The sequence below is a fragment of the Eumetopias jubatus genome, unplaced genomic scaffold (genome assembly GCF_037043125.1).
Source record: "Eumetopias jubatus isolate StellerSeaLion01/CBP00866 unplaced genomic scaffold, mEumJub1_p1.0 scaffold_17, whole genome shotgun sequence".
Classification (NCBI taxonomy): domain Eukaryota; kingdom Metazoa; phylum Chordata; class Mammalia; order Carnivora; family Otariidae; genus Eumetopias; species Eumetopias jubatus.
The window spans coordinates 12,146,253-12,169,272 of NW_028274823.1; the positions used below are offsets into that span (position 1 = coordinate 12,146,253).

At 40.0% G+C, this 23,020-nt stretch overlaps 1 protein-coding gene across 2 annotated transcripts in view; it reads right to left on the reverse strand.

The window, feature by feature from the left end:
• Window positions 1-23,020, reverse strand: part of INPP5F (inositol polyphosphate-5-phosphatase F) — an 83,287-nt gene that overhangs the window by 41,122 nt on the left and 19,145 nt on the right. For both annotated transcript variants that reach the window (XM_028121822.2, XM_088019872.1), the window contains exons 2-3: window positions 21,595-21,675; window positions 2,223-2,359 (exon numbers count right to left, since the gene is read on the reverse strand). In XM_028121822.2, coding sequence (XP_027977623.1) covers window positions 2,223-2,359; window positions 21,595-21,675 — 218 coding nt within the window. The remainder of the gene's footprint in view (window positions 1-2,222; window positions 2,360-21,594; window positions 21,676-23,020) is intronic.

Genomic DNA, 23,020 nt, shown 5'->3' on the forward strand with positions numbered 1-23,020 from the left:
TTATACGGTCCAACAATGCTGTAAAAATATTCAGTTATCTCATGTGGGGGGAAAATCTCGTTTTCATTTAAAGATAATCTATTTTAGTGGAGAGTATCAAGACAGAAAAATGTTGGGATGCCTGGGTGGCTCAGTCGGTTGAGCATCTGCCTTCGACTCAGGTCACGATCCCAGGGTCCTGGGATCGAGTCCTGCATTGGGCTCCTTGCTAGGCAAAGGAGCCTGCTTTTCCCTCTGCCTGCCACTCCCCCGCTTGTGCTCTCTTGCTCTCTCTGACAAATATTTTTTTAAAAAAATGTGAAAAATGAAAACCTTCAATTTTTCATAATATTCACATTTTTGTGCTTACACATTCCATGTAAATGTCATTTTCTAACCACCCCCCCCACCCCCGCAGCTTTATCCAACAGTCAGCTACTAATCTCAAAAAAGTTAGAGATCAGTGGGCAAAAGGGCATCAGAAAACCTCCCTGAAAAATACAACACAGGTCCCAAGCTTCTCTGGACGAGGAGTGACAGTACAGTTCCCCAGGGCTGGGAGTGCGAATGTGCAAACTGATGACTGACAGGTGGATAAAGTGCTAGACAAGCTGGTCGCCTGCTCTAAATCTAACTGCCAGGGTCCCCAGGCTTAATGCTCAGACCAGAATGCCAGCCCAAGGGGTGCTCCCCCTCAAGGTAAAGACTGGTGACAGAAAGCCATGCTGATCTTTCAATTTGTCAGCAAAGCCATCCAAAAACACTGATGACAAATTTATTGGCTTAGTAAACTAACAGAATTTTTGCTAGTCTGGCTGCTCTTCCCTACAATAAAATGCAAACAAAAACTACAAAGACCTGCTTTTAATAGGCCTAACTGCTACCTAAGTTATTTGTCCTGGATTAGCAATAATGAATAATGTTCTAGCTCCAATACCAATAAAGGGGAATATGAAATACTCTAATCTTTTTTTTTTTTTTGATTCCTGTAATAAAGAGACTATCAGGGTCCTCTTAAATTCATGGTTTTTTTTTTTTAATTTTATTTATTTAGGGCGCCTGGGTGGCTCAGTCGTTTAAGCGTCTGCCTTCAGCTCAGGTCATGATCCCAGGGTCCTCAGATCGAGCCCCGCATCGGGCTCCCTGCTCCACGAGAAGCCTGCTTCTCCCTCTCCCTCTGCCTGCTGCTCTGCCTATTTGTGCTCTCTGTCAAATAAATAAAATCTTTAAAAAAAAAGATTTTATTTGAGAAAGAGAGAGCATGTGCGCATACGTGCACACAAGAGGGGAAGGGGCAGGGGTAGAGGGAGACGGAGCAGGGATGCTAGATGCCAATATCTGCACCAATAGCAAACATGCTAAAATGCTTTCCTGGGTTACTCCTATCAGGTGGCAGTACAGTGTGGTAAAAAAAGAAAAAAAAATACGGGGCGCCTAGATGGCTCAGTCGTTAAGCATCTGCCTTTGGCTCAGGTCATGATCCCAGGGTCCTGGGATCGAGCCCCACATCGGGCTCCCTGCTCCGTGGGGAGCCTGCTTCTCCCTCTCCCTCTGCCCCTGCTTGTGTTCCCTCTCTCGCTGTGTCTCTCTCTGTCAAATAAATAAATAAAATCTTTACAAAAAAAAAAAAAGATTCTCTCTCTTAAAAAAAAAAATACTAGCCCTTGGAAATCTCATTATTTTAGCCTTAAGTCTCTCTATTGTAGGCTTGGTTCCCTCCTGAAAAATTAAAAGATTGCACTAGATCGGTGGTTTCTTTCTTTAAAACAACAACAAACAAACAAAAACTTTTAAAAAATTACAAAAGAAATATACGCTTGAAAAGTTTCAAGAAATAGAGATAAAAAAAGGATACAGAGTAAGTTAAATCTCTTCTTGACTACCCCTTCTCTCCCCCAAATCAGGAGTTTTCAAATTGCACTGTGCAGAGTCCTAGGGCTGCCTGAAAGCAGAAAGTGGCTTTCCAGTAGAGGCCACGCGGGCAGGGACTCAAGGATCCCCTCCCCTGCATCACCACCTCAACCAGCGCAGCTCTACTTTTATGCATCTGATATATTAGATTTCACAGATTTTGAAACAAAGTTTCCACTCCTAAAGTGAAGTGTGAAAACCACAGGATTAAATTACTTTAAAAATATTATCCAGCTCTAAAATTATGATTTTGGCCTATTTGACCAAATCCTCATATTTGTTATTATATTTATACCAAGTTTCCATAAAATTTCCTGAGACTTCCACCTTACCTCCAGCTCAAGATCCTGAGGTTCCATCTCAGAAAGTGATAGCACAGCAATTTTGGTAATTTTACAGACCTCATGGTCTCCTGGAAGTTTGCCCACCAATGCTTTCTGCCGAATTAAAATAAGCCACCATGGATGATCTGAAAGAGAAAAGTCACACTAATGTCTGGAATCTCTAAAGGGCTACTATCCGGCAAGCTGGAGATGAATACTCTAACAGCAAAATATACATTAGATATAACCCTTTAAAGTAAGGCACATGACAAAGATACATAAACGGCCCTCAACATGTGAAAAGATGTTCAATCTCACTTAAAATTAGAGAGATGTGAATTAAAATGCAGCGATACCATTTTTACCCAACAGATTGGGTAATATATGGAGGTAGGACAGCACATTCCCTAACAGGGCTGTGGGGACACAGGCCATGTCATACAGTGCTGGTGGGAATAAAAACAGATACAGCTTTTCTGGAGGGAAATTTAGTGATACCTAATAATAAAACATATGCACTTACTTTTAACCTACTAACCCCACTCTTGTGAGTTTACCCTGAAGATACACAACCAACCTAAAGTATATACACTCAGGTCTAATCATTGCAGCAGTTTGTAATTACAAAATACTGGAAACAACTTGATTGTTCAGACACAGGAGAATGGCTGAATAAACTAGGACACATCCACTCAGTGGAGTACTATGCAGGTACAAAAAAGAAGTAGACATGATCTAGGAACTGACAAGGAGTGGTTCCTGGATATATTACATGGATAAACTGGATATATTTATAGAACAAGGAGACAATAAAATCATATAAGAATTTATATTATCAAATCAAAAAAGCACAAAAGAATATCTAGAGTGTGCCACCCTTTGTGTAAGAAAGAAGATCTGAGGGGTGCTAGGTGGTTCAGTCATTTAAGGGCTGGACTCTTGATTTCGGCTCAGGTCAGGATCTCAGGGTTATGAGATTGATCCCGGGGTGGGGGTGGGGGTTCTGTGCTCAGCGGAGAGTCTGCCTGGGATTCTCTCTCCCTCTGCCTCTGCCCCTCCCCCCACACATGGACTCATTCTCTCTCTAAAATAAATCTTAAAAAAAAAGATATGAGAAAATATACATACATCTGCAAATTCACACAAAAAATAAGAGCAATAAATTAGAAATTAATGAGACTGGTTACCTACAGAGGGTGGGCAGGAACAGGGTAGAAGAAGGGGGATCTGGGGAAATGACAGCTCTCTGAGTATATCCTTCTGTATCGTTCTGACTCAGAACCATGGTGATGTTTCACATCTCCTCAAAAATAAAGAAATACTTCCTTTCAACCAGAACGTGTTTGTGGGGGTGGGGAGGGGATGACTCAAAACAAAATGCAAATAGCAACTCAGCTCTGCTTCGAATGGACAATGTAACCACACTGTTAGAAAAAACTCACCTAAATAACTCTGGAAAACAGTATTTTTTAAGGATAAAGACAAAAAGAACTATATATAATATTGTACTCTGGTTAGTGATTTTGTTGGAAGGGTATGCATTAGCAATTCCAAAACTACTTTATACTAGCATTGAGCAAATAATACACTGAGGATAACGGTGGGGGGAACTAAAGAAATCTTTAATAAATATAAGAAAGAAGGAAAGAAAACACCCAGAGGCCCAACAATTATCTTTCCAATCCACATTTTTACTTTTCACAAAAGATTTTTAATTAAATGAGAAATGGTCTATGAAAGACAGCATGCAAATGCAATTTTTCAGTTTATGAAGTTACACCCTTAAGAAATACTACCTAATTAGCACCAAAAATAAAAATAATTGAAATAGTGTTTCAGTAATTTCTTGTGGAAAACCAACATGACAGATATATATTCACCATATAAAAAACATTCTTAAAAGAGATATATAGTATTTCAATTTCCCCCAAATATCAATCAACTCTCATTTTAGGGATCGTGCTTTAAAGATGTGCTTTAGGCATTTCATAAATGCAAGGGTTTGGAAGAGTTTCATAATTCTTTATAAAGTAGGGTGGAAATTTACTCCAAAGTTTCAAGGTTTTTACAGGCCATTTCATTATTCATTATCATGAAATATTAACCAAGGACGTACCATGGGCTAGGGAGCATTTCAGGCATGGATCAAGATCAGTTATCAAGCACCTATCATATAATAAATCGAACACATAATAAAGCACATAACATGATACTTGTTCTTCAGAAGGGTAGGAGCTAGCAACTAACAATATACTGTTAAATGTCAATACATTTTTTTAAAAGGTTTTTATTTATTTTTTGACAGAGAGAGAGACAGCGAGGGAGGGAACACAAGCAGGGGGAGAGGGAGAAGCAGGCTTCCCGCGGAGCAGGGAGCCGGATACGGGGCTTGATCTCAGGATCCTGGGACCATGCATGACCCGAGCTGAAGGCAGACGCTTAACGACTGAGTCACCCAGGTGCCCCAAACGTCAATACATTTTGTTGAATGAAACAAAACCCTTACCATGGGTTTCCTAACCTCACAGTAATAATTTCTATTTTACACTGAACAAGTTAGAGTGTTGGCAGCTAACCAGACAAGCCAACACGATGTAGACCTTTTCCTACTTATGCTTTCTTGCTGGAGTTGACTTTGGATACATTTCATATTAACATTGAAAATTATGGTTTTAATAAATCACGGCAATGAAAAACACAATGTGCATAATCAAATGCAATAAATAGCTTTCCAATAAACCATCTAATGGCACAGTGCCAAAATATAAAAATATTAACCTTCAAACAGAGGTTAATACATACATAAACTCACTTGGGAAACCAAAAGGCATCATTTTTTTTCACAAAACCACTGATACTGCCAATACTGAAATACAACTTACAAATTCAAATGCACTTTGAAAGGAAATATGCATATTTTTAGAGTTTAGTTAAGCTACTTCAACAGAAAAAAGGTGAAAAATTGAGGTGCTTTTTAAAAATATATATATTATAGACTGAAGTTCAATAGATCTGGGAAGTTAGGATGAAGATTAAATCTGAGAAAATATAATGGACATGATCGAACAACAGAAAAAGAATCTGTAAATAGCAGTGTTCCCTTTTCACGGAGGCTTTCATGTTCTGGACTTTGAGGTCAGAATTCAGACTAGAATTTTAGCTCACCACTTATTTGTTGTTTTTTTTTTTTAAAGATCTTATTTATTTGAGAGAGAGAGAGAGAGAGGGAGTACATGAGTAAGCATGGAGGGTGGGGGGGGTAGAGGCAGAAGGAGAAGAGAATCCCAAGCGGATTCCACACTGAATGCAGACCCTACACGGGGCTCCATCCCAGGATCCTGAGATCACAACCTGAGCTGAAACCAAGAGTCGGACCCTCAACCGACTGAACCACCCAGGCACCCCTAACTCACCACTTTTTCACCCTGTACTTGGCAGCACAATACTTGACTGACTTCTTGGTTTTCTCATCTGTGGAATGGGATAAAACTGCCTGCTGCAGAGAACAGCTATAAGGATTAAATAATTTTTATAATTCATGTGATTGTTACTAAGAGCGAATGTTTACCGGGTAGCAAAACATTCTATAAAGCTATGGTAAATAAAACAACGGGGTACTGGAATAGGAACGGTCAAATGAATACCAGAGTAGAACAGAGCAGACAGAAACAGACCCATATAATATGGGGCACCTAGTACATGATGATAAAGAGGGGGAAAGAGTATATGTCATGAAAGTGTTGGAACACATATACTGAAGCATTTGTGGATAATAAATAGGTTATCTGGAGTCTGCTTTGAAATAATTTAGCAGCTGAGAGTGTGGGGACCACGGATAAAAAAAAATGTCTTTTTTTTATAGTTGACTTCCAACCAGATCTATGAACTGCATTGGTTCTCTTAAGTCTTTTAATTGCTCTCTTAAGTCTTTTAATCTCCTGTCTGTTCTCAGTCTCACACATTGATCAAAAAGAAAACAGGAAAAGTAAAATAAGGGAATAGATACTTACTAGTTATAACCAAAGTAAGTTGGGATGATGAAAATGTTTTGGAATTAGTGCTGATGGTTGTACAACCTTGAGAATATACTGTACATTTTTTTAAAAAAGATTTTATTTATTTATTTGACATATAGAGACACAGCGAGAGAGGGAACACAAGCAGGGGGAGTGGCAGAGGGAGAAGCAGGCTTCCCGCGGAGCAGGGAGCCCGATGCGGGGCTGGATCCCAGGACCCTGGGATCATGACCTGAGCTGAAGGCAGATGTTTAACCATCTGAGCCACCTAGGCATCCCCTAAAAGGGTGACTTTATTATGGCATGTGGATTACATATAAATTTTTTTTAAAGCTCCTTCTTAAAAAAAAAAAAGCAAAAGAACTTGTTAGGAGTTTTAACCTAGTGAAGCAGAGAGTAAGAGCTAAAAAATTTATTTTCCACCAAAGACAAAGGTAAAGCCTCCTAATTCTTGAAATACATCAACACTACTTCAGCTACCTCCTTTCACTAGTTTTCAAAAAACTAATTGAAATTATCACAATGGAGGGGCACCTGGGTGGCTCAGTTGGTGTAGCATCTGCCTTCAGCTCAGTTTGTGATCCAGGGGTCCTGAGATCAGCCCCGCATCGGGCTCACTGCTGAGCAGGGAGCCTGCTTCTCCCTCTCCCTCTGCCACTCCCCCTGCTTATGCTCTCTCTGTCAAATAAATTTTAAAAAATCTTTAAAAAATTACAATGGAAAGAAAATGAAGATTTTGAATTGGACATAGAGCTATCTCCAGGCAAAATCACTGACTCTAGAAAACAAAGCAAAACAAACAAACAAAAAAAAACCTCATGGGAAACAATAGCAATGTCTAGTCTATAATTATTTTGCTTCAGGTGAAACAGCACATAACAACCCCAGAAGCCTGGAAAGTCTGGCAAGAATGAGCATGTTAGTAACAGGGTTAAATGACCCAAATGTATGTTTTATAATTTGAGTGTTAAGAAAAATGCAGAAGTATCCGGGCACCAGTGTTTAGCAGTCCCAGGATACATCAGGCATAATTCTGTAATTAAATTTTTAAAAGCACCAAGGCAGGCTATTGTATTAATTTATATCCCCCACCAGGGGGAAAAAAAAAAAAAAAAACAAAAAACTTGGCTCAATTAAAGCTGCCACACTGAAATGCGGATGTGTGGTGGAACCAAGAGTCAAAGGTAACTTAGGCTAGCAAGGTTCTTTGGCATAAAGATATTCTTTCACCCTGTTAAACACATTACAGTGGAAGAAAAAATCAGTTTTGTAACCCTGGCTCCTCCAGGAAGAGACAGACAAGGAATTCTGACTTCCCAGCGAGATAAGAAAACTGATTAGGAAGGCATTATCTTGAAAAGCATGACCAGTAGGGCAAGCTAAAACAATAGTCCTGGAAAAGATTCAATTGCTTGCTCTATACAAGAACTGACTCACTTAAAAGGGGATAAACGATTGTGGAATAAAGATTTTCATAAAAAAATGTTTTTCATCCAATTTCGGAAAAAAAGTGTTTTTAGAGAGACACTCATGACCTCACCTCTAGGAAATATTCCATCTACATGTTTCTCAACATGGAGATCCATTCTACTGACATAAAGAAAAGATAAGCATTTGATCCAACGGTGAGTTTCCAGCAATCCTTTTTATTTTTATTAATGTTAATTTTATAGGGAATATATGAATACATTTTATTTGCTTAAAAATGTAAATGCTAACAGATAAAACTACAGTTCCCTTTGACCATTATTCCCCATTCCATGGATTTTTTTTTTTAAGTTATTTATTTATTTGACAGAGAAAGAGACAGCAAGAGAAGGAACACAAGCAGGCGGAGTGGGAGAGGGAGAAGCAGGCTTCCCATGAGCAGGGAGCCTGATGTGGGGCTCGATCCCAGGACCCTGGGATCATGACCTGAGCCGAAGGCAGACACTTAACAACTGAGCCACCCAGGCGCTCCGCCATGGATATTCTTTACATCAAATCCAAACTCCACTTTGTAAGAGCAATTGGTTACCATTTTTGGCATTAGTCCTTTTAATCTTACTTGAAAGCTTAAAAAGGACTTTAAAAAAAATCTAACTTTATTTTTCATATGAAACATTCAAATGTACATTGATTTACAGAGAACTGTTCTTTGAGGATGAGCCACTGATGGGTATTTGATGTTGCTGTTTATTCTTTTTCTTTTTAATGCAACATAGCTTTATTTAGTATTTCCAGAGTATTTAATTCAGCTTCCTTTTGCACTTAGAGATGATGTGCTTCTTTACTATTTAATTAAATTATGTGATTACAATAATGAGTTAAAGAGATATAAACAGGTTTGGGAACAAACACAATCCACGATCCACCAGGAAAGAGGGGGGTTCCTACCCCGTCCCCCACCAGCCACCAGCTTTCAGCCTTCGGAGCATCCAGTGCATCCACCAAACAGGCTTTGCAGAGAGGCAGTGGGGCGGGTTGGTTAATTTGGTAAATAGGCTGAGATTCAATGAAAAGAGCTCCTGAAACCCTCCTACACTGTTGGTGGGAATGTAAGCTAGTGCAGCCACTCTGGAAAACAGTATGGAGGTTCCTCAAAAAGTTGAAAACAGAGCTACCCTACGACCCAGCAATTGAACTACTGGGTATTTACCCCAAAGATACAAATGTGATCCGAAGGGGCACGTACACCTCAATGCTTATAGCAGCAATGTCCACAATAGCCAAACTATGGAAAGAGCCTAGATGTCCATCAGCAGATGAATGGATAAAGAAGATGTGGTATATATACATATATATATATATATATATATACAAACACACACACACACACACATATACACAATGGAATATTATGCAGCCATCAAAGAAACGAAATCTTGCCATTTACAACAACGTGGATGGAACTAGAGGGTACTATGGTAAGCTAAATAAGTCAATCAGAGAAAGACAATTATCATAGGATCTCACTGATAAGAGGAATTTGAGAAACAAGACAGAGGATCATAGGGGAAGGGAGCAAAAAATGAGAAAAGACGAAACCAGAGAGGGAGACAAACCATAAGAGACTCCTAATGTCAGGAAACAAACTGAGGGTTGGTGGGGGGTGGGAGGGATGGGGTGGCTGGCTGATGGACACTGGGGAGGGTATGTGCTATGGTGAGCACTGTGAATTGTGTAAGACTGGTGAATCACAGACCTGTACCCCTGAAACATATAATACATTATATGTTAATTTAAAAAAAAGAGCTCCTGAAAGACATACATATTCATATGTGCCAGACAATTGAAGTGAATGAAATATTTGTCTGAAAAAGATTTTGCTTTTCTTATTTTTTCTTCTGGTTCACATTTTCAGAAGACTGGCTCTGATTTGAACTGATTCAGTAGGATTTTTTGTTAAGACTGTTTTTTTGAGAGAGAGAGAGAGAGGATAAAAAAGTATTCTGTGGTATACAACCATAACTTATTTTGTAGGTTCTGTTTTCACTGCTCTTTTGGACACTCTCCACTTTCTCCGTATCTCTCTATAACCATTCACGTTATGACCAAAGGCAAAAATAAAGAGAGAAGGGAAGTCTGCTGTTGACTCTCATGCATTTACCTCCTTTAGCTCACCCCCCAAACAGCAGACTGTATTTTTGAGGATCAAGCACACCCTGCACCTCTCCTGGGTCCACTTCTTGGGGGAGAGGGTGGGAAATGGCCAACCAGAGAGCACCTGCTGCCTTAACATGGTCCATTGTGGACGGAGGGGCCAGCACAGTAGAGTTTGTAACTATGGCCACATGTGAATCCAAAGACAAGTGGATACCTATACTCCAAAGCTGTTTGTAACGTAATATTTCAAATACAGATATTTAAATTCTTGAAGGGCTTCTACAGTTGATGCCTCAGGGAGGGGTCTGCATTCCCACTACATTTATTGGAGGATGGAGTCATGTTGGTAAAGAAGGAAAATGAGAATTAGAAAAGGGAATTGCAGTTGGCTCGCCTTTCCTTTCTTCTGTGTCAAAGTGACATCAAGAATACTTACGTGGAGGAGCGCCTGGGTGGCTCAGTCAGTTAAGTGTCTAGCCTTCGTCTCAGGTCATGATCCCAAGGTCCTGGGATGGAGCCCCACATTGGGCTCCCTGCTCCCCCAGTAGCCTCTTCTCCCTCTCTCTTTGCCCCTCCCCGTTCGTGCTCTCTCTCTCTCTCAAATAAATAAAATCTTAAAAAAAAAAATACGTGTTTCTCTGTCATTTCAAATTGACAGTCCTGAACCAGTGAGTCAAATGACTCATTGCTCTTTATCTATTTTGAAGTTATGTTTAGGTGCGTACACATTTAAAATTGTTATGCCTTTCAGGAGACCTAAGCCTTTTGTAATTATCGAAATGTATATCCCTCTATGCTTCTTGCCTTAATTCTGCTTTGATATTAGTATAGCTACATCAGTTTTCAGTAGGTTAGTGTTTGCAAGATTTATTTTTTCTATCCTTTTACTTTCAACCATTCTTTATACATAGACCTAAGGTGTTTGAGAGCAGCTTGTAGATGGATTTCACTGTTCTTCCAGTATGAAAAGCTCTGTGCTTTAATGGAGTATTAAATCCATTCATATGTAATTATTGGTATATTTAGAAATCAATCTACTATCTTATTATTTGTCCTACCTGCTCTAAATACCTTAATTGCCTTTTTGGGGATTTTTAAAATTATGACTCTATGTCCTCCTTTATTAACATTTTACAATCTTTTATTTTTCTGTTAGTGGTTATATCAAGGGGATGATTACAAGAGCCCTGACTTACAAAAGCCTATGTTTCTTCATTTGTTTGTTTTTACCAGTTTCAGGTCAGTGAAAGGACCTTAGAACAGCAACCCCTGTCAACTCCCTATCGTTTCTATTGTTGTGTATTTAAATTTATATTAATTTTAACTCCATATAACGCCAAATTCCTTTAAATTTACCACCTTACTTACACTTTCTGTGGATCTCCATCCCTTCCCACATCTCTCCGCTCCAATGGAGTGTCATTCATCTTGTGCCTGAAGAACTCTCTTTAGTATTTCTTTTTAGTGCTGATACTACCGGTAACAAATTCTCTGTTTCAGTTGTCTCAAAATGTCTTTATTTTCCTTAAATTTTAAAGTTACAAAATGCCAGACAGGCACTTCGACGATATCGTTCCGCTGCCTTTTGGCTTCCATTGTTTCTATCAAGGATTACTACATGCTTCTGAATTTAATGTGCACTTTTTGTCTGTTTTTAGGGTGTTCTCTTTGTCTTCAGTTTTCATCAGTTTCATTATGAGGTGCAGAAGTGTAGTTTTCTTTATACTTTTCCCCTGGTGGTTCAAAGTACTTCTTAAAGCTGTGACTTGTATTTATAATTGGTTTTGGAAAATTCTTGACTATTATCTCTTCAAATATTGCTTGTCTTTTGCTGTCAGAAACAGACTAGTTTCTCTTGATCTCATTTTTTTGATGTATGAAGTCTCTTTAAATGTTCCATTATATAATATGATATTAACACACTATACATTATAAGAGAAGCTAATAATTGGGAAATCTTTTAAGATTTTTATTTATTTGAGAGAAAGAGAGAATGATAGTGAGAGAGCATGAGAGGGAGGAGGGTCAGAGAGAGAAGCAGACTCCCTGCTGAGCAGGGACCAGGTAGGTAGAGCATGCGACTCTTGATCTCAGGGTTGTGAGTTCAAGCCCCACACTGAGCATAAAGCTCAGTAAATAAAGCCATTTCTAATTTTTAAGCTATATTAGCAGAATTAAGGCAAGAAGCATAGAGGGATATACATTTCAATAATTACAAAAGGCTTAGGTCTCCTGAAAGGCATAACAATTTTAAATGTGTACGCACCTAAACATAACTTCAAAATAGATAAAGAGCAATGAGTCATTTGACTCACTGGTTCAGGACTGTCAATTTGAAATGACAGAGAAACACGTATTTTTTTTTTTAAGATTTTATTTATTTGAGAGAGAGAGAGAGCACGAACGGGGAGGGGCAAAGAGAGAGGGAGAAGAGGCTACTGGGGGAGCAGGGAGCCCAATGTGGGGCTCCATCCCAGGACCTTGGGATCATGACCTGAGACGAAGGCTAGACACTTAACTGACTGAGCCACCCAGGCGCTCCTCCACATAAGTATTCTTGATGTCACTTTGACACAGAAGAAAGGAAAGGCGAGCCAACTGCAATTCCCTTTTCTAATTCTCATTTTCCTTCTTTACCAACATGACTCCATCCTCCAATAAATGTAGTGGGAATGCAGACCCCTCCCTGAGGCATCAACTGTAGAAGCCCTTCAATTTAAATTCAGTCTGATGTGTGCATAAAACCTGCTTCACTGATACCCACTGCATAAGCTATTAATTGGCTAGTTAGTACTTTTATATGAATATATCTATAAAGTAGTTTTTATGCAAACTCATATATGAATTTAAATTTCTAAAGATATTAATTTATAGTATATTTAATATAATGTTTTGTTTTATATTTAAAGCCATTTCTGGGGCACCTGGCTGGCTCAGTAGGTAGAGCATGCGACTCTTGATCTCAGGGTTGTGAGTTCAAGCCCCACATTGAGCATAAAGCTCAGTAAATAAAGCCATTTCTAATTTTTAAGCTATATTAGCAGAAATGCTTTTGTCCCTCCTAATAGAAACAGAGCACTATACATCCCTGAATGTATTTCAGGGAGCCTCATGCATCAAGTAAGTGGAGTCACAAGTAATACTATCACTACACCAGCACCATTTTTTCCAGTCAGGTACCTGGTAGCTAAAAGTACATCATATTGGCCTTCTAATTCTCCTACCAAATAAAAAGCCAATTATTAATTTGTTAATCTTTCATACATAGCAGTTACTCAATATTTCTTGACTGTTTGCTCTGTTGCCTACTAAAAGTTCCCCGAGTCTGGGTTTACAGAAAATTGACAGTGACTCACAAGGAGAGCATCCAGGCCAAGAGGCCTTTTATAGGCACCATTTCAAAAATACCGAATGGTGGAATCAGAAGCATATTCAGGTCAGCTTACACTGCTTAGGATGAATTTAAATCCCTCATAATGACCTGCCATAAAATGAAATAATCTCTTATACTCTATAAAAATATAAAGTCTTTTATGTCTGTAATAGTTTTAGAAAACTAGAAAAGTCAAACTTAAAGTATCATTGGGCAAAATGAATGTGTATATAAAAGTACATTTTTTATATAACTATAGCTTATCCTCCTTAAAGTGCTAAGATGTTTTCTTATGTTTATTGAAAACTTTAATGTATTACATATTTTCCTACTAAGTATAGTAGGAAATATATACACATATATATATATAAACATACTGACTATAAATACAAATATACCTACCAAGTATAATTACAGATAAGTTTATGAAGTATAATTGGGAACTTTTTTAGATTTAGATTTATTTATTTGAGAGAGAGAATGGGGGTGGGGAGGGGCAGAGGGAGAGGGAGAGAGAGAGAATCTCAAGCAGACTCCACTCTGAGCACAGAGCCCAACACAGAGCTCAATCTCATGACCATAAGAAGATCATGACTTGAGCCGAAACAGAGTTGGACACTCAACTGACTGAGCCACCCAGGCTCCCCATAATTGGGATTTTTATTCATGATGCAGGTCTACCATCATGAAGATAAATTACTGTTGGAGAGATGACACAAGCATGCTTCAAGGTTGGAGACTACCTAAAAGAGGGGACCCCAAGCCCACAGGTAACCAACTTGAGAACCAAGTCAATTCCATCAATAATCTTCATTTTCTGCTCTGGATGGCTGACACTGGCCCACGTCGAAGTAAATGAGAACTTACTGCATTTATCAAGATTTCTTTTCTTCAACAATCAGACCTGATAATAATTTGATTATAATTACTTCAGAATGTTCAATAAGATAAAAAGTTCAAAAAGAATATAAGGGAGGAAATATAAAAATCAGCTTTGTAGGTGGACCATACAGAGTGTCACTCTTACCGTAACAATCCCCTTCTCTTTCCAACGCTAAAAACTTTAGTGTCACCACCACAGGAATCGCAGAGGACAACAACTGGAGTTTAAGAACACACGGGGCTGTAACCGGAAACTGGAACGGTAGTGGAATAGCTAAGAGGCACACTGGCTCGTCTCTAAAGAATCTCTCTGCCTGGAAGTATGGATATCTGCCAGTGAGAGATGTGCTCAGTGACAAGAAGTTTCCTTGTCTGATGACCCTTGGGAAAGCTCAGAGCTATGGGTCACAACCGTGGCTCTGGTTCAAGCGTTGCCCCCACCAGGGAGTTGGAACCATCTCCACCACGGAGGCTGGAGCTCAGATTAGGGACAAGGGAGGTGATGGAAAATTCTGAAGTGTACAGTAATGAAGAGGCTGATGGGAGCCAAGAGCAGAGGTGAGGGCCACTCAGCGCCTACGTACCTGGGGAGAGAGCAAAAGGAAGAGGAAGGAAGGAGAAGATGCCACTTAGCTGCCTGCCTCGCAGACCCAAAGCCATTCCTAGAATAGGTGCCCTAAACTACAAGTCAAGAGTCTTTTAAGGATTAGCCAGGAACCTAGTCACCAATGAGAATTTTACCTCCAAAATAAATAATTCTGAGATCTTCATGAATAACAAAATGAACATAAAATGACTGGATTTTAATTACATTTTATTTATTTATTTTTAAAGATTTTATTTATTTGACAGAGAGAGAGACAGCGAGAGAGGAAACACAAGCAGGGGGAGTGGGAGAGGGAGAAGCAGACTCCCTGCCGAGCAGGGAGCTCAATGTGGGGCTCGATCCCAGAACCCCAGGATCATGACCTGAGCTGAAGGCAGACACTTGAACCGCCTGAGCCACCCAGGCGCCCCTTGAATTACATTTTAAATCATTCCTATTTTGGTAGAAATGTAATGTCAGAAATAATACTGCCTTTGAATACTTCCCTCAAAGCGACTTTAGTACATGAAAAAAATCACCAGAAGTTACCTAAAGAGAGAGGTATTTAACTTTTTAACTAAGATAAAATCAGAAGTAATGACAACAGGGTACATCAAAAGCTACCTTCTGACTTAAATGTTTTTCATGGCTTCATTGAGATGTAATTTATAGACCATAAAATTCACTCATTGTAAGTATACAACTCAATGGTTTTAATACACGTATGGAGTTGTACAACCATTATCCTAATCCTTACATGTTTGTAATAGTGTGAGTTGTCGGCAGACAATAAAACAATCTACTTCTCTCACAATGCAACCGTACGCAATTATACTCGTATTTAAACATAAGAAGCCCCGCCAGCTTCTCTCCTCTTCCCTCCAATGTCCTCAACAACTGGGGTTTTCTAGTGGCTTTTCAGGAAAGTACTGAAGCAAGGCTAGTGACACTCCACTCATTCATCACTGAAGTATATAAAATATTTCATGTCATTACTGTCCTAGCAGAGTCTCCCCAGCAGACGAAAAGCGCACTTTTTAAACCATATGCATAATACATTTTACCATGTTAATGACTGCGGCATCTTCCAGAGTGGAGAAACAGCAGATGGTGAGCACTATTTTAATGAATGAGAGCTACTTGAGTGAATGGTGTCTCTGGCTGTTCAACACTAGTAGTAACTCAATTACTAAACCGAGAGCCTCTATTGCCAAATTAATCACGATTCCTGACAGTTTTCACACTATTTCTGAAAATATCATGGAATATATAACTTTTGCTTTTTATATTCTGATACTTCTTACCCTAACTGAGCTTATCTTCTTCTCAATCTTTAAAATAGATCTGAAAGAGTTGTTGTGGCCCATTTAAAGTCTGCAGCCTAATGCAACCTTCTCATGGATGTCTGAGTGAAAATAACGGCAATCTCCCCAACATCACACAGAAAACAGAGGAAATATCAATCATGTGGGCCTTTTGCACAGCCGCTGACTCTGCCAAGAACCATCTCTCCTCTCACTCCCCGCCCTTATCCTGGCCTTGTCCAGATTATCTCACTCATTTTTCAGGCCTGGACTCAGACATCATGTCCTCAGGGATGCTGTCCATCCAGGACCCCCACTGCACCAGTCAGGCCCCTCCATCATGTCCTTACAACATCCCACACTCTTCTCCAGAAGCTTAAGCCTAATGATCAGACAGTGTGTGGACTGGGTAATTAATGTCTTCTTCTTGGATCCAATCCTACACTCCTGGAAGCTTCATGTTGTGTTCACCCCACAGTCCCCATCACTGAGTGCAGACCTTGACACGCAATAGGCATTCCATAATTATTTGTTAAATTCATAAGTATTTGCTGAATAATTATGAACAGCCCTGCTGCAGGCCAGCAGAGGGGGACACAGCCCCTGTCTCCCTGGAGCTTATCCTTAGGGGATGGGGTGGGAGGGGACCAAGAGAAAAAAGGAAGAAAAAATAATGTGTAATTACAGTTGTGATAAGAATTTGACTATCATTCTTAAGTCCTCCTAGACCTTACAGTGGATAAAAAATGTTGATATTTCATATAGCCTTTCTTTCATCTATTTAGCACATGACACGTTCCTTCTATTTTCTGTTCTTCATATTGATAAATCCCACCGATCAAATCAAATCAGACACATTCAAGTTGTGGGAGACAGACTACATTACACCCTAGCTGAAAGTCCACCTGCCTGCAAAAGAGGCCTTCCAAATCCAAGGAAGCCTAACGATTCTAAAAGGGTACTTCCTAGACACAGGGTTAACAGAAAAATTTTCTGGCAGAGCCTGCTAAAAGGAAGGGCAATTATCAGCCAAGGAGACAACTAAATAATACTTTAAAATTCTTCCACCACACATTTTTTTTTAAAAGGGGCACATGGATTATGGAATATAACTTTCACTGATGCTAATATTTAACCACTAAAAACATTACTTTTTATAGATCCCCACCATGTAGTCCTTTAATGACATGTTAATATCATTAGTTTCAGCAAATATTAACATTATTGGAAAAAACAATCTAAGTTTAAAATTTATTCAAAATTATATAGCCAGGACTTAAGTGGTTCTCTAGAAGAATATCTGACACCTCTAAATGACCTTTAAAACTAAGGGAAAAAAATAATAGCCAGCATCTATTGAATGCTTACTATTACCAGGAACCATGCTAAGCACTTAAGGGAATTTTATTATATCTCACAATGATCATATCAAGGAGGTGTTAGCTTTGTCTTACAGTGGGCAACTGGCAGCTTAGATGAAGTAACTTGACCCAAGGCTACTACGTGATCTTCCAGGTTAGTCCAACTCTGGGGTGGGTGCCTAGTCAATAACATCTGGGGAATGGCCTATCTCACCGTGAAATAAAGGGAAAGAAGTAACAGTGGCAATTCTCTTTGCTATGCCTTTGTAATAAGCATTCCAGTAGACATTAAGTTCCTGTTATGGGCTGATCTATGGCCCCCCAAAATTCATATGCTGGAGTCCTAACCTTCAGTACCTCATAATGTGACCGTATTTTAGAGGTAGGGTCTTAAAGAGGTAATTAAGTTAAAATGAGGTTATTAGGATGGGTTCTCATCCAACATGGCTGGTGTCCTTAGAAGAGGAAATTCGGACGCAGATGCGCACAGAGAAAGGACAGTGCAGTGTGAACACAGTCAAGATGACAGGAAGACACAGGGAGAAGACAGCCATCTACAAGCCAAGGAGAAAGAAGCAACCACTTGCCAACACCTTGATCTTGGACTTCTAGCCTCTAGAATTGTGAGAAAGTAAGTTTCTCTTAAGTCCCCCAGTCTATGGGACTTTGCTATGGCAGCCCCTTACAAACTAATCCAGTTCCTAAGTCACGCCTGCTTACATTCCACAGAGCTCAGAGTTCAGTGACAGTCAGGAACAGTGGCATGGCTCACCCACGCCGCTGTTAGACTGTCAATGACATCTGTTCAAATAAACTTATGTTCCCATCTCACTAGGCAAGAACAAAAATTCGTGCACTGAAATGTGGAGAATAAGTAGGAGGGAAACAGGAGTGAGAAAGAGTTTAAGTACAGACATGTTATCCCCCCATCCTCTACCCCCAGAAGGTCAGATGCTCCCAGGGGAGAATGCACCCGAAGTGATCCTGTTAGTTCTAGTCCGTCCTGGAAGCAAATCTCCCACCAGCCAGGCCGATGGTGTGGCCAGAGCAGGAGCTTTAGTGGGGCTCTGGGAGGGGAGGGGATGAGGCATCCCAGGGCAGAGAATGCAGGGAGCGAAAGGAGGAGAAGACGGTTGCAGAAGGGCGGGGAGCTGGGGGTGGCGTGGGGGCGGAGTGACACACTGGGGTGTGGCTGCAGTTCTCTCTGGTGGGTGGTGGGTGAGGGAAGGAAGAGCAGCAGGGGGCCCAGAAAAGATGTTCCTTTGCTTCCTCCCCACTCCTCTTAAGAGCCAAACCTTAGAAGTGATGTGACAAGAGGGAAAAAAAAAAAAAAAGTACAGAGATTACTTTCTCTCCCTTTCTTTCCTTGTATTTTCTTCCTTCACGTCTGTCTCCCTTTTCCAAAATGTCTGGTAGACAGGAACCCCCACTCCTCATCAACCACTTGCTTGGAATCCAAACAAAGGCAAAGCAATCCAATTTTGTTTTGTGTATGCTGATAGGTTTGTATTTGCAACCAAAAGAGCCTTGATAAAATAGTGGTAATTTATTAAGGACCTTCAGTCTCATTTAGACTCACAATACTGGAGGGGAAAAAAAAGAGGGCAGTTATTTTTACTCTTGTTTTACAGCTTACAAAGTAGAGGCTCACGGGCATTGTGGCCCCAGTGAATCAGCCTCCTGGGATGCAAGCCTTTGTGAAGCCCCCTCTGATGTTCACTGTGGGCTTGGGTATGTGACTTCCTTTGGCCAATGGAGTATTAGCAAGCTCAGTGACACAAACAAAGGCTTGATAAAACTTTGTACACCGGGACTGGTCTTCTTGGTACCCAGCCCCCACCTTGAAAAAATGTCCAGGTGTCCAGGATAGAAAGAGGACCCAAGGGGAGGCCTTGTGAGATGAGTTACATGGACAGAGACGCTCCAGGCAAAGTCCCAGCTGAATCCTGCCACACAAGTGACCTCACACAACAGAAGAAAAAGGGCAAAAGAGCCTCTAGGTCAGTCCATAGCATCGTGTGATATTATATGTTGTTGTTTTAAGGCATTAATTCCTGGGGTCTTAGCAATAGATAAATGAAAGCCATGTTAAGTATCCCTCTCTATATCTTGAAGCTAATAAATAAAGTTTGGATTCAGATCTCCTTACAGATTTCAGTGATTTATTCATTGCTCCAGCATGTGACTGAAACTGAAGAAAAATAACTCAAGTTTCATAAGCTTCATTTAAACAATAGAAAATGAGTTTTAGCTCAGAACACTCAGCTATGAAATTATCCTGTCAGCATATAAATGAATTAAAAATATATTTATGTAAATGTGGACAGGTAGGAGAGTATTACTAAAATACTTAGCATGGTTATACAATGTCTAAATGCTTTTCTCCTCATACCAAAGGAATTACAAAACTACCGAAGACAGAATATATAACAATGTTTATAGTGGTATTATTTCTAATAGCAAAAATAAACCCCCAATCACATGCTGACAGAAGGACAAATTATGATATATTCATACAAAAGTGAAAATAAAGAACTAAAAGCTTCATGCGTCAACACTGGTAAATCTCAAAAATATCAAGTTGAATCGAGGGGAAAAAAAAGAGGTAGAACACAAACAGCTTAATATCATTTATGTAAAGTCCCCCCAATACAAACCCCAGCATCATATTACTTAGGAGTACATATGTAATAAAAGCACTAATGAAAATCAAGGGAATAAACGCAAAAACAGTAGCTGCTCTTGAAGGGAAGAAAGCAGGACACACTTGGAGAAAGGCACAGTGAGGGATCCAAAGACACTGGTTATGTTTCATCTCTTAGTTTGGGCGGCAGACGTATGTGTGTTTTACAACCACCTCTACTGTGTATCTGTGGTAAATAGCTTTTTGTATCTATGAAATATTTCATGATATCAACCCAGTGCTCAAATACACAACAATTTTAAAGATTTTATTTTTAGGGCACCTGGGTGGCTCAGTAGGTTAAGCATCTGCCTTTGGCTCAGGGCATGTTCTCGGGGTCCTGGGATCAATCCCCATGTTGGGCTCCACGCTCAGTGGGGAGTCTGCTTGAGATTCTCTCTCTCTGCTCCTCCCCCTCCACTTGTGCTTGCTCTTTCTCTCTCTCAAATAAATAAATAAAACCTCTCTCTTTTTTTAAAGATTTTATTTATTTGACAAAGACAGACACAGTGAGAGGGAACACAAGCAGGGGGAGTGGGGAGAGGGAGAAGCAGGCTTTCTGCAGAGCAGGGAGCCCGATGCGGGGCTCGATCCCAGGACATCGGGATCATGACCTGAGCCGAAGGCAGACACCCAACAACTGAGCCACCCGGGTGCCCCTAAATAAATAAAATCTTAAAAAATTTTTCTTATTTTTAGGTAATCTCTACACCCCACGTCAGGCTTGAACCCACAACCCTGAGATCAAGAGTCACATGCTCTACCCACTGAGCCAGCCTGGCACCCCACAACAATTTTATTTTAGAAGAGTAAGAAAGGGCATACTACAGAGGTAGCCAGACTCCCAATTACATGGTAATAATGGTAAAGCTACCTATAGTTCATAACTCATTAAAACTGATGCCAAAGAAGAAACAGATATTTAAATACAGTGCTTAAAATATTTCAGTTAGTACTTTTCAGGACTTTTGGAACCTGCCTATATAACATCTCTTTTCTCATCATCAAAATTCCTTCTGAACCCCAGACACAAGTGTCTGTCTTCTAAGCAAGGGCCTGGTGAATAACCTAGACCTTTCATCAATTTGCCTGCCCTGGTGAGGGCACCTGGAAAGGGCCACACTGCATGCTAAGAGAACCTTACTCTTCCCTGGCCAGAGTTGACTGTATCGAATGGACAGCTGACCCAAAGGTGGCCAGGGTCTGCCATCTGCCTACCTCACCAGCCTTTTTCCTACCACCTTCTCCCTTGAAATCAGTGCAGTTGGTATCTCTATCTGCCAGAGCACATACCATAATTATCAAATAATCATACAATTATTTCAGTGATTACTTACTGATACCTGTCTTCCTAAACTGTAAGCTCCACAAGGGTGAGAGCAGGTCAGTTTTTTCTCACTATTGTGTTCTACCAACTAGAATAATTCCTGACACATAGTAGGTATGCGATACTTATACCTACTTTGGGCAGACCTAAAATTAGGGCAAAGGAATCAAAGCCAAAACAGAATCCACATTCATCCTCAAAGAAGAATATGCCATAGAATGCTGCACTAAATTTGACAGATTGAAGGACTTTATAGAAACATACCTGAATGAAGTTGAATTTTCCCAATAACACCTTCTACCAATCCCAAACAAATGGGATTCCAGGCAAGGAGTAGATCAGTAGCTAAAAGAAAAGAAGAAGCAATCATGAGAAAATATTAATCAGAAAACATATTAAGACAATATCTTCAGCAGTCTATTTTAAATGATCAACATCCCCAAAGGGCAGTTATGAACATCCAGAACTGAATACATTACTATAAAGCAATTTGTGGGAAAGTATTCAATCCGAGGCCTGAATGAGGTCTCCGCTCTAAGGACAGTTACACGGGGCGAGAACTGACAAGCCGAGCCTCTCCTCGGATGGGAGGCAGTACTTGGGCGCCCTGCAGTGGAGGAAAGAGGCTGGTACACTGCAAGAGGGCAAATCAGAGGAGTCCTCCACGGTCCCAGCCAGTCCCAGATTCAAAGACAAGGCCTGAGAAACAGCCAGAGAGAGGTCCACTTACTGGATCACACCGTGGAAAATACCCTTTCCCAAAAACGCTTACACCAAGCAAAGAAATCCAGAAAGCTGGTGCTCTTCTATGGGACTAAGAGCCACGGCTATTTCTTGTGGGCCTAGTCTGTGCCAGGCATCCCAATGAGGGTTCCTCAGAACAGAACGCTCTGGGTGATTTCTCGCAATCCTCCCCAAGGACGGCGTATAACTGATACTATTCTAGCTGACTAGGCAGGAGGCTAATTCATTACACTCAGTGGATGTGTGAGGACTTCAGGACTTAATTCTCTTGCAAAACCCAGGGTGCAATAGTCTGTTCTATACATGGAGATAAATGTAACGCTAGTGGTAGCTATTAATAGCTGGAAAAAATTACCAAGAATGAAAACACTATTTCCCTTAGTAGAAAATTAAAATTACATTTTAATTATTACCATTTAGATTTTATTTTAGGGAAATTTATAATCAATCTGTAATTCATGGGGTAATTACAGACTTAATAATTCATAGTCTCCAAATTCATTTGAGTTTTGACTATTGTATCTTGAATGTCTTTGTTGTTAATGATACATTCAGCGGGAGGCAAATAAAGTTTACTTTTCTTTGGGCAGAACTGCAATTCAAAGCCAGCCCTGCATGACTCATGGCCTGTGCTCTTAACCATTGTGCTACAGAACCCATACGTGGAACTAACCAATAAGACGGTATTTACATTTTAAGTAATATGCATTCTTATTATAAAAGTCATACTGTATAAAATTGGAAAAAAAATATTTTATCACTCCCATCCCACCAGCCAGAAAACTTATTTTGCTACGTTTCAGGTCATATGTATGTGTGCATTCCACATCACAAGACTGCAAATATAGCAGTGTATACTAATTTTTTTCTTGTAACATTTCTTGAGTATTGTCTTATGTCTTTAAAATACTCTTCAAGGGGCGCCTGGGTGGCTCAGTTGGTTAAG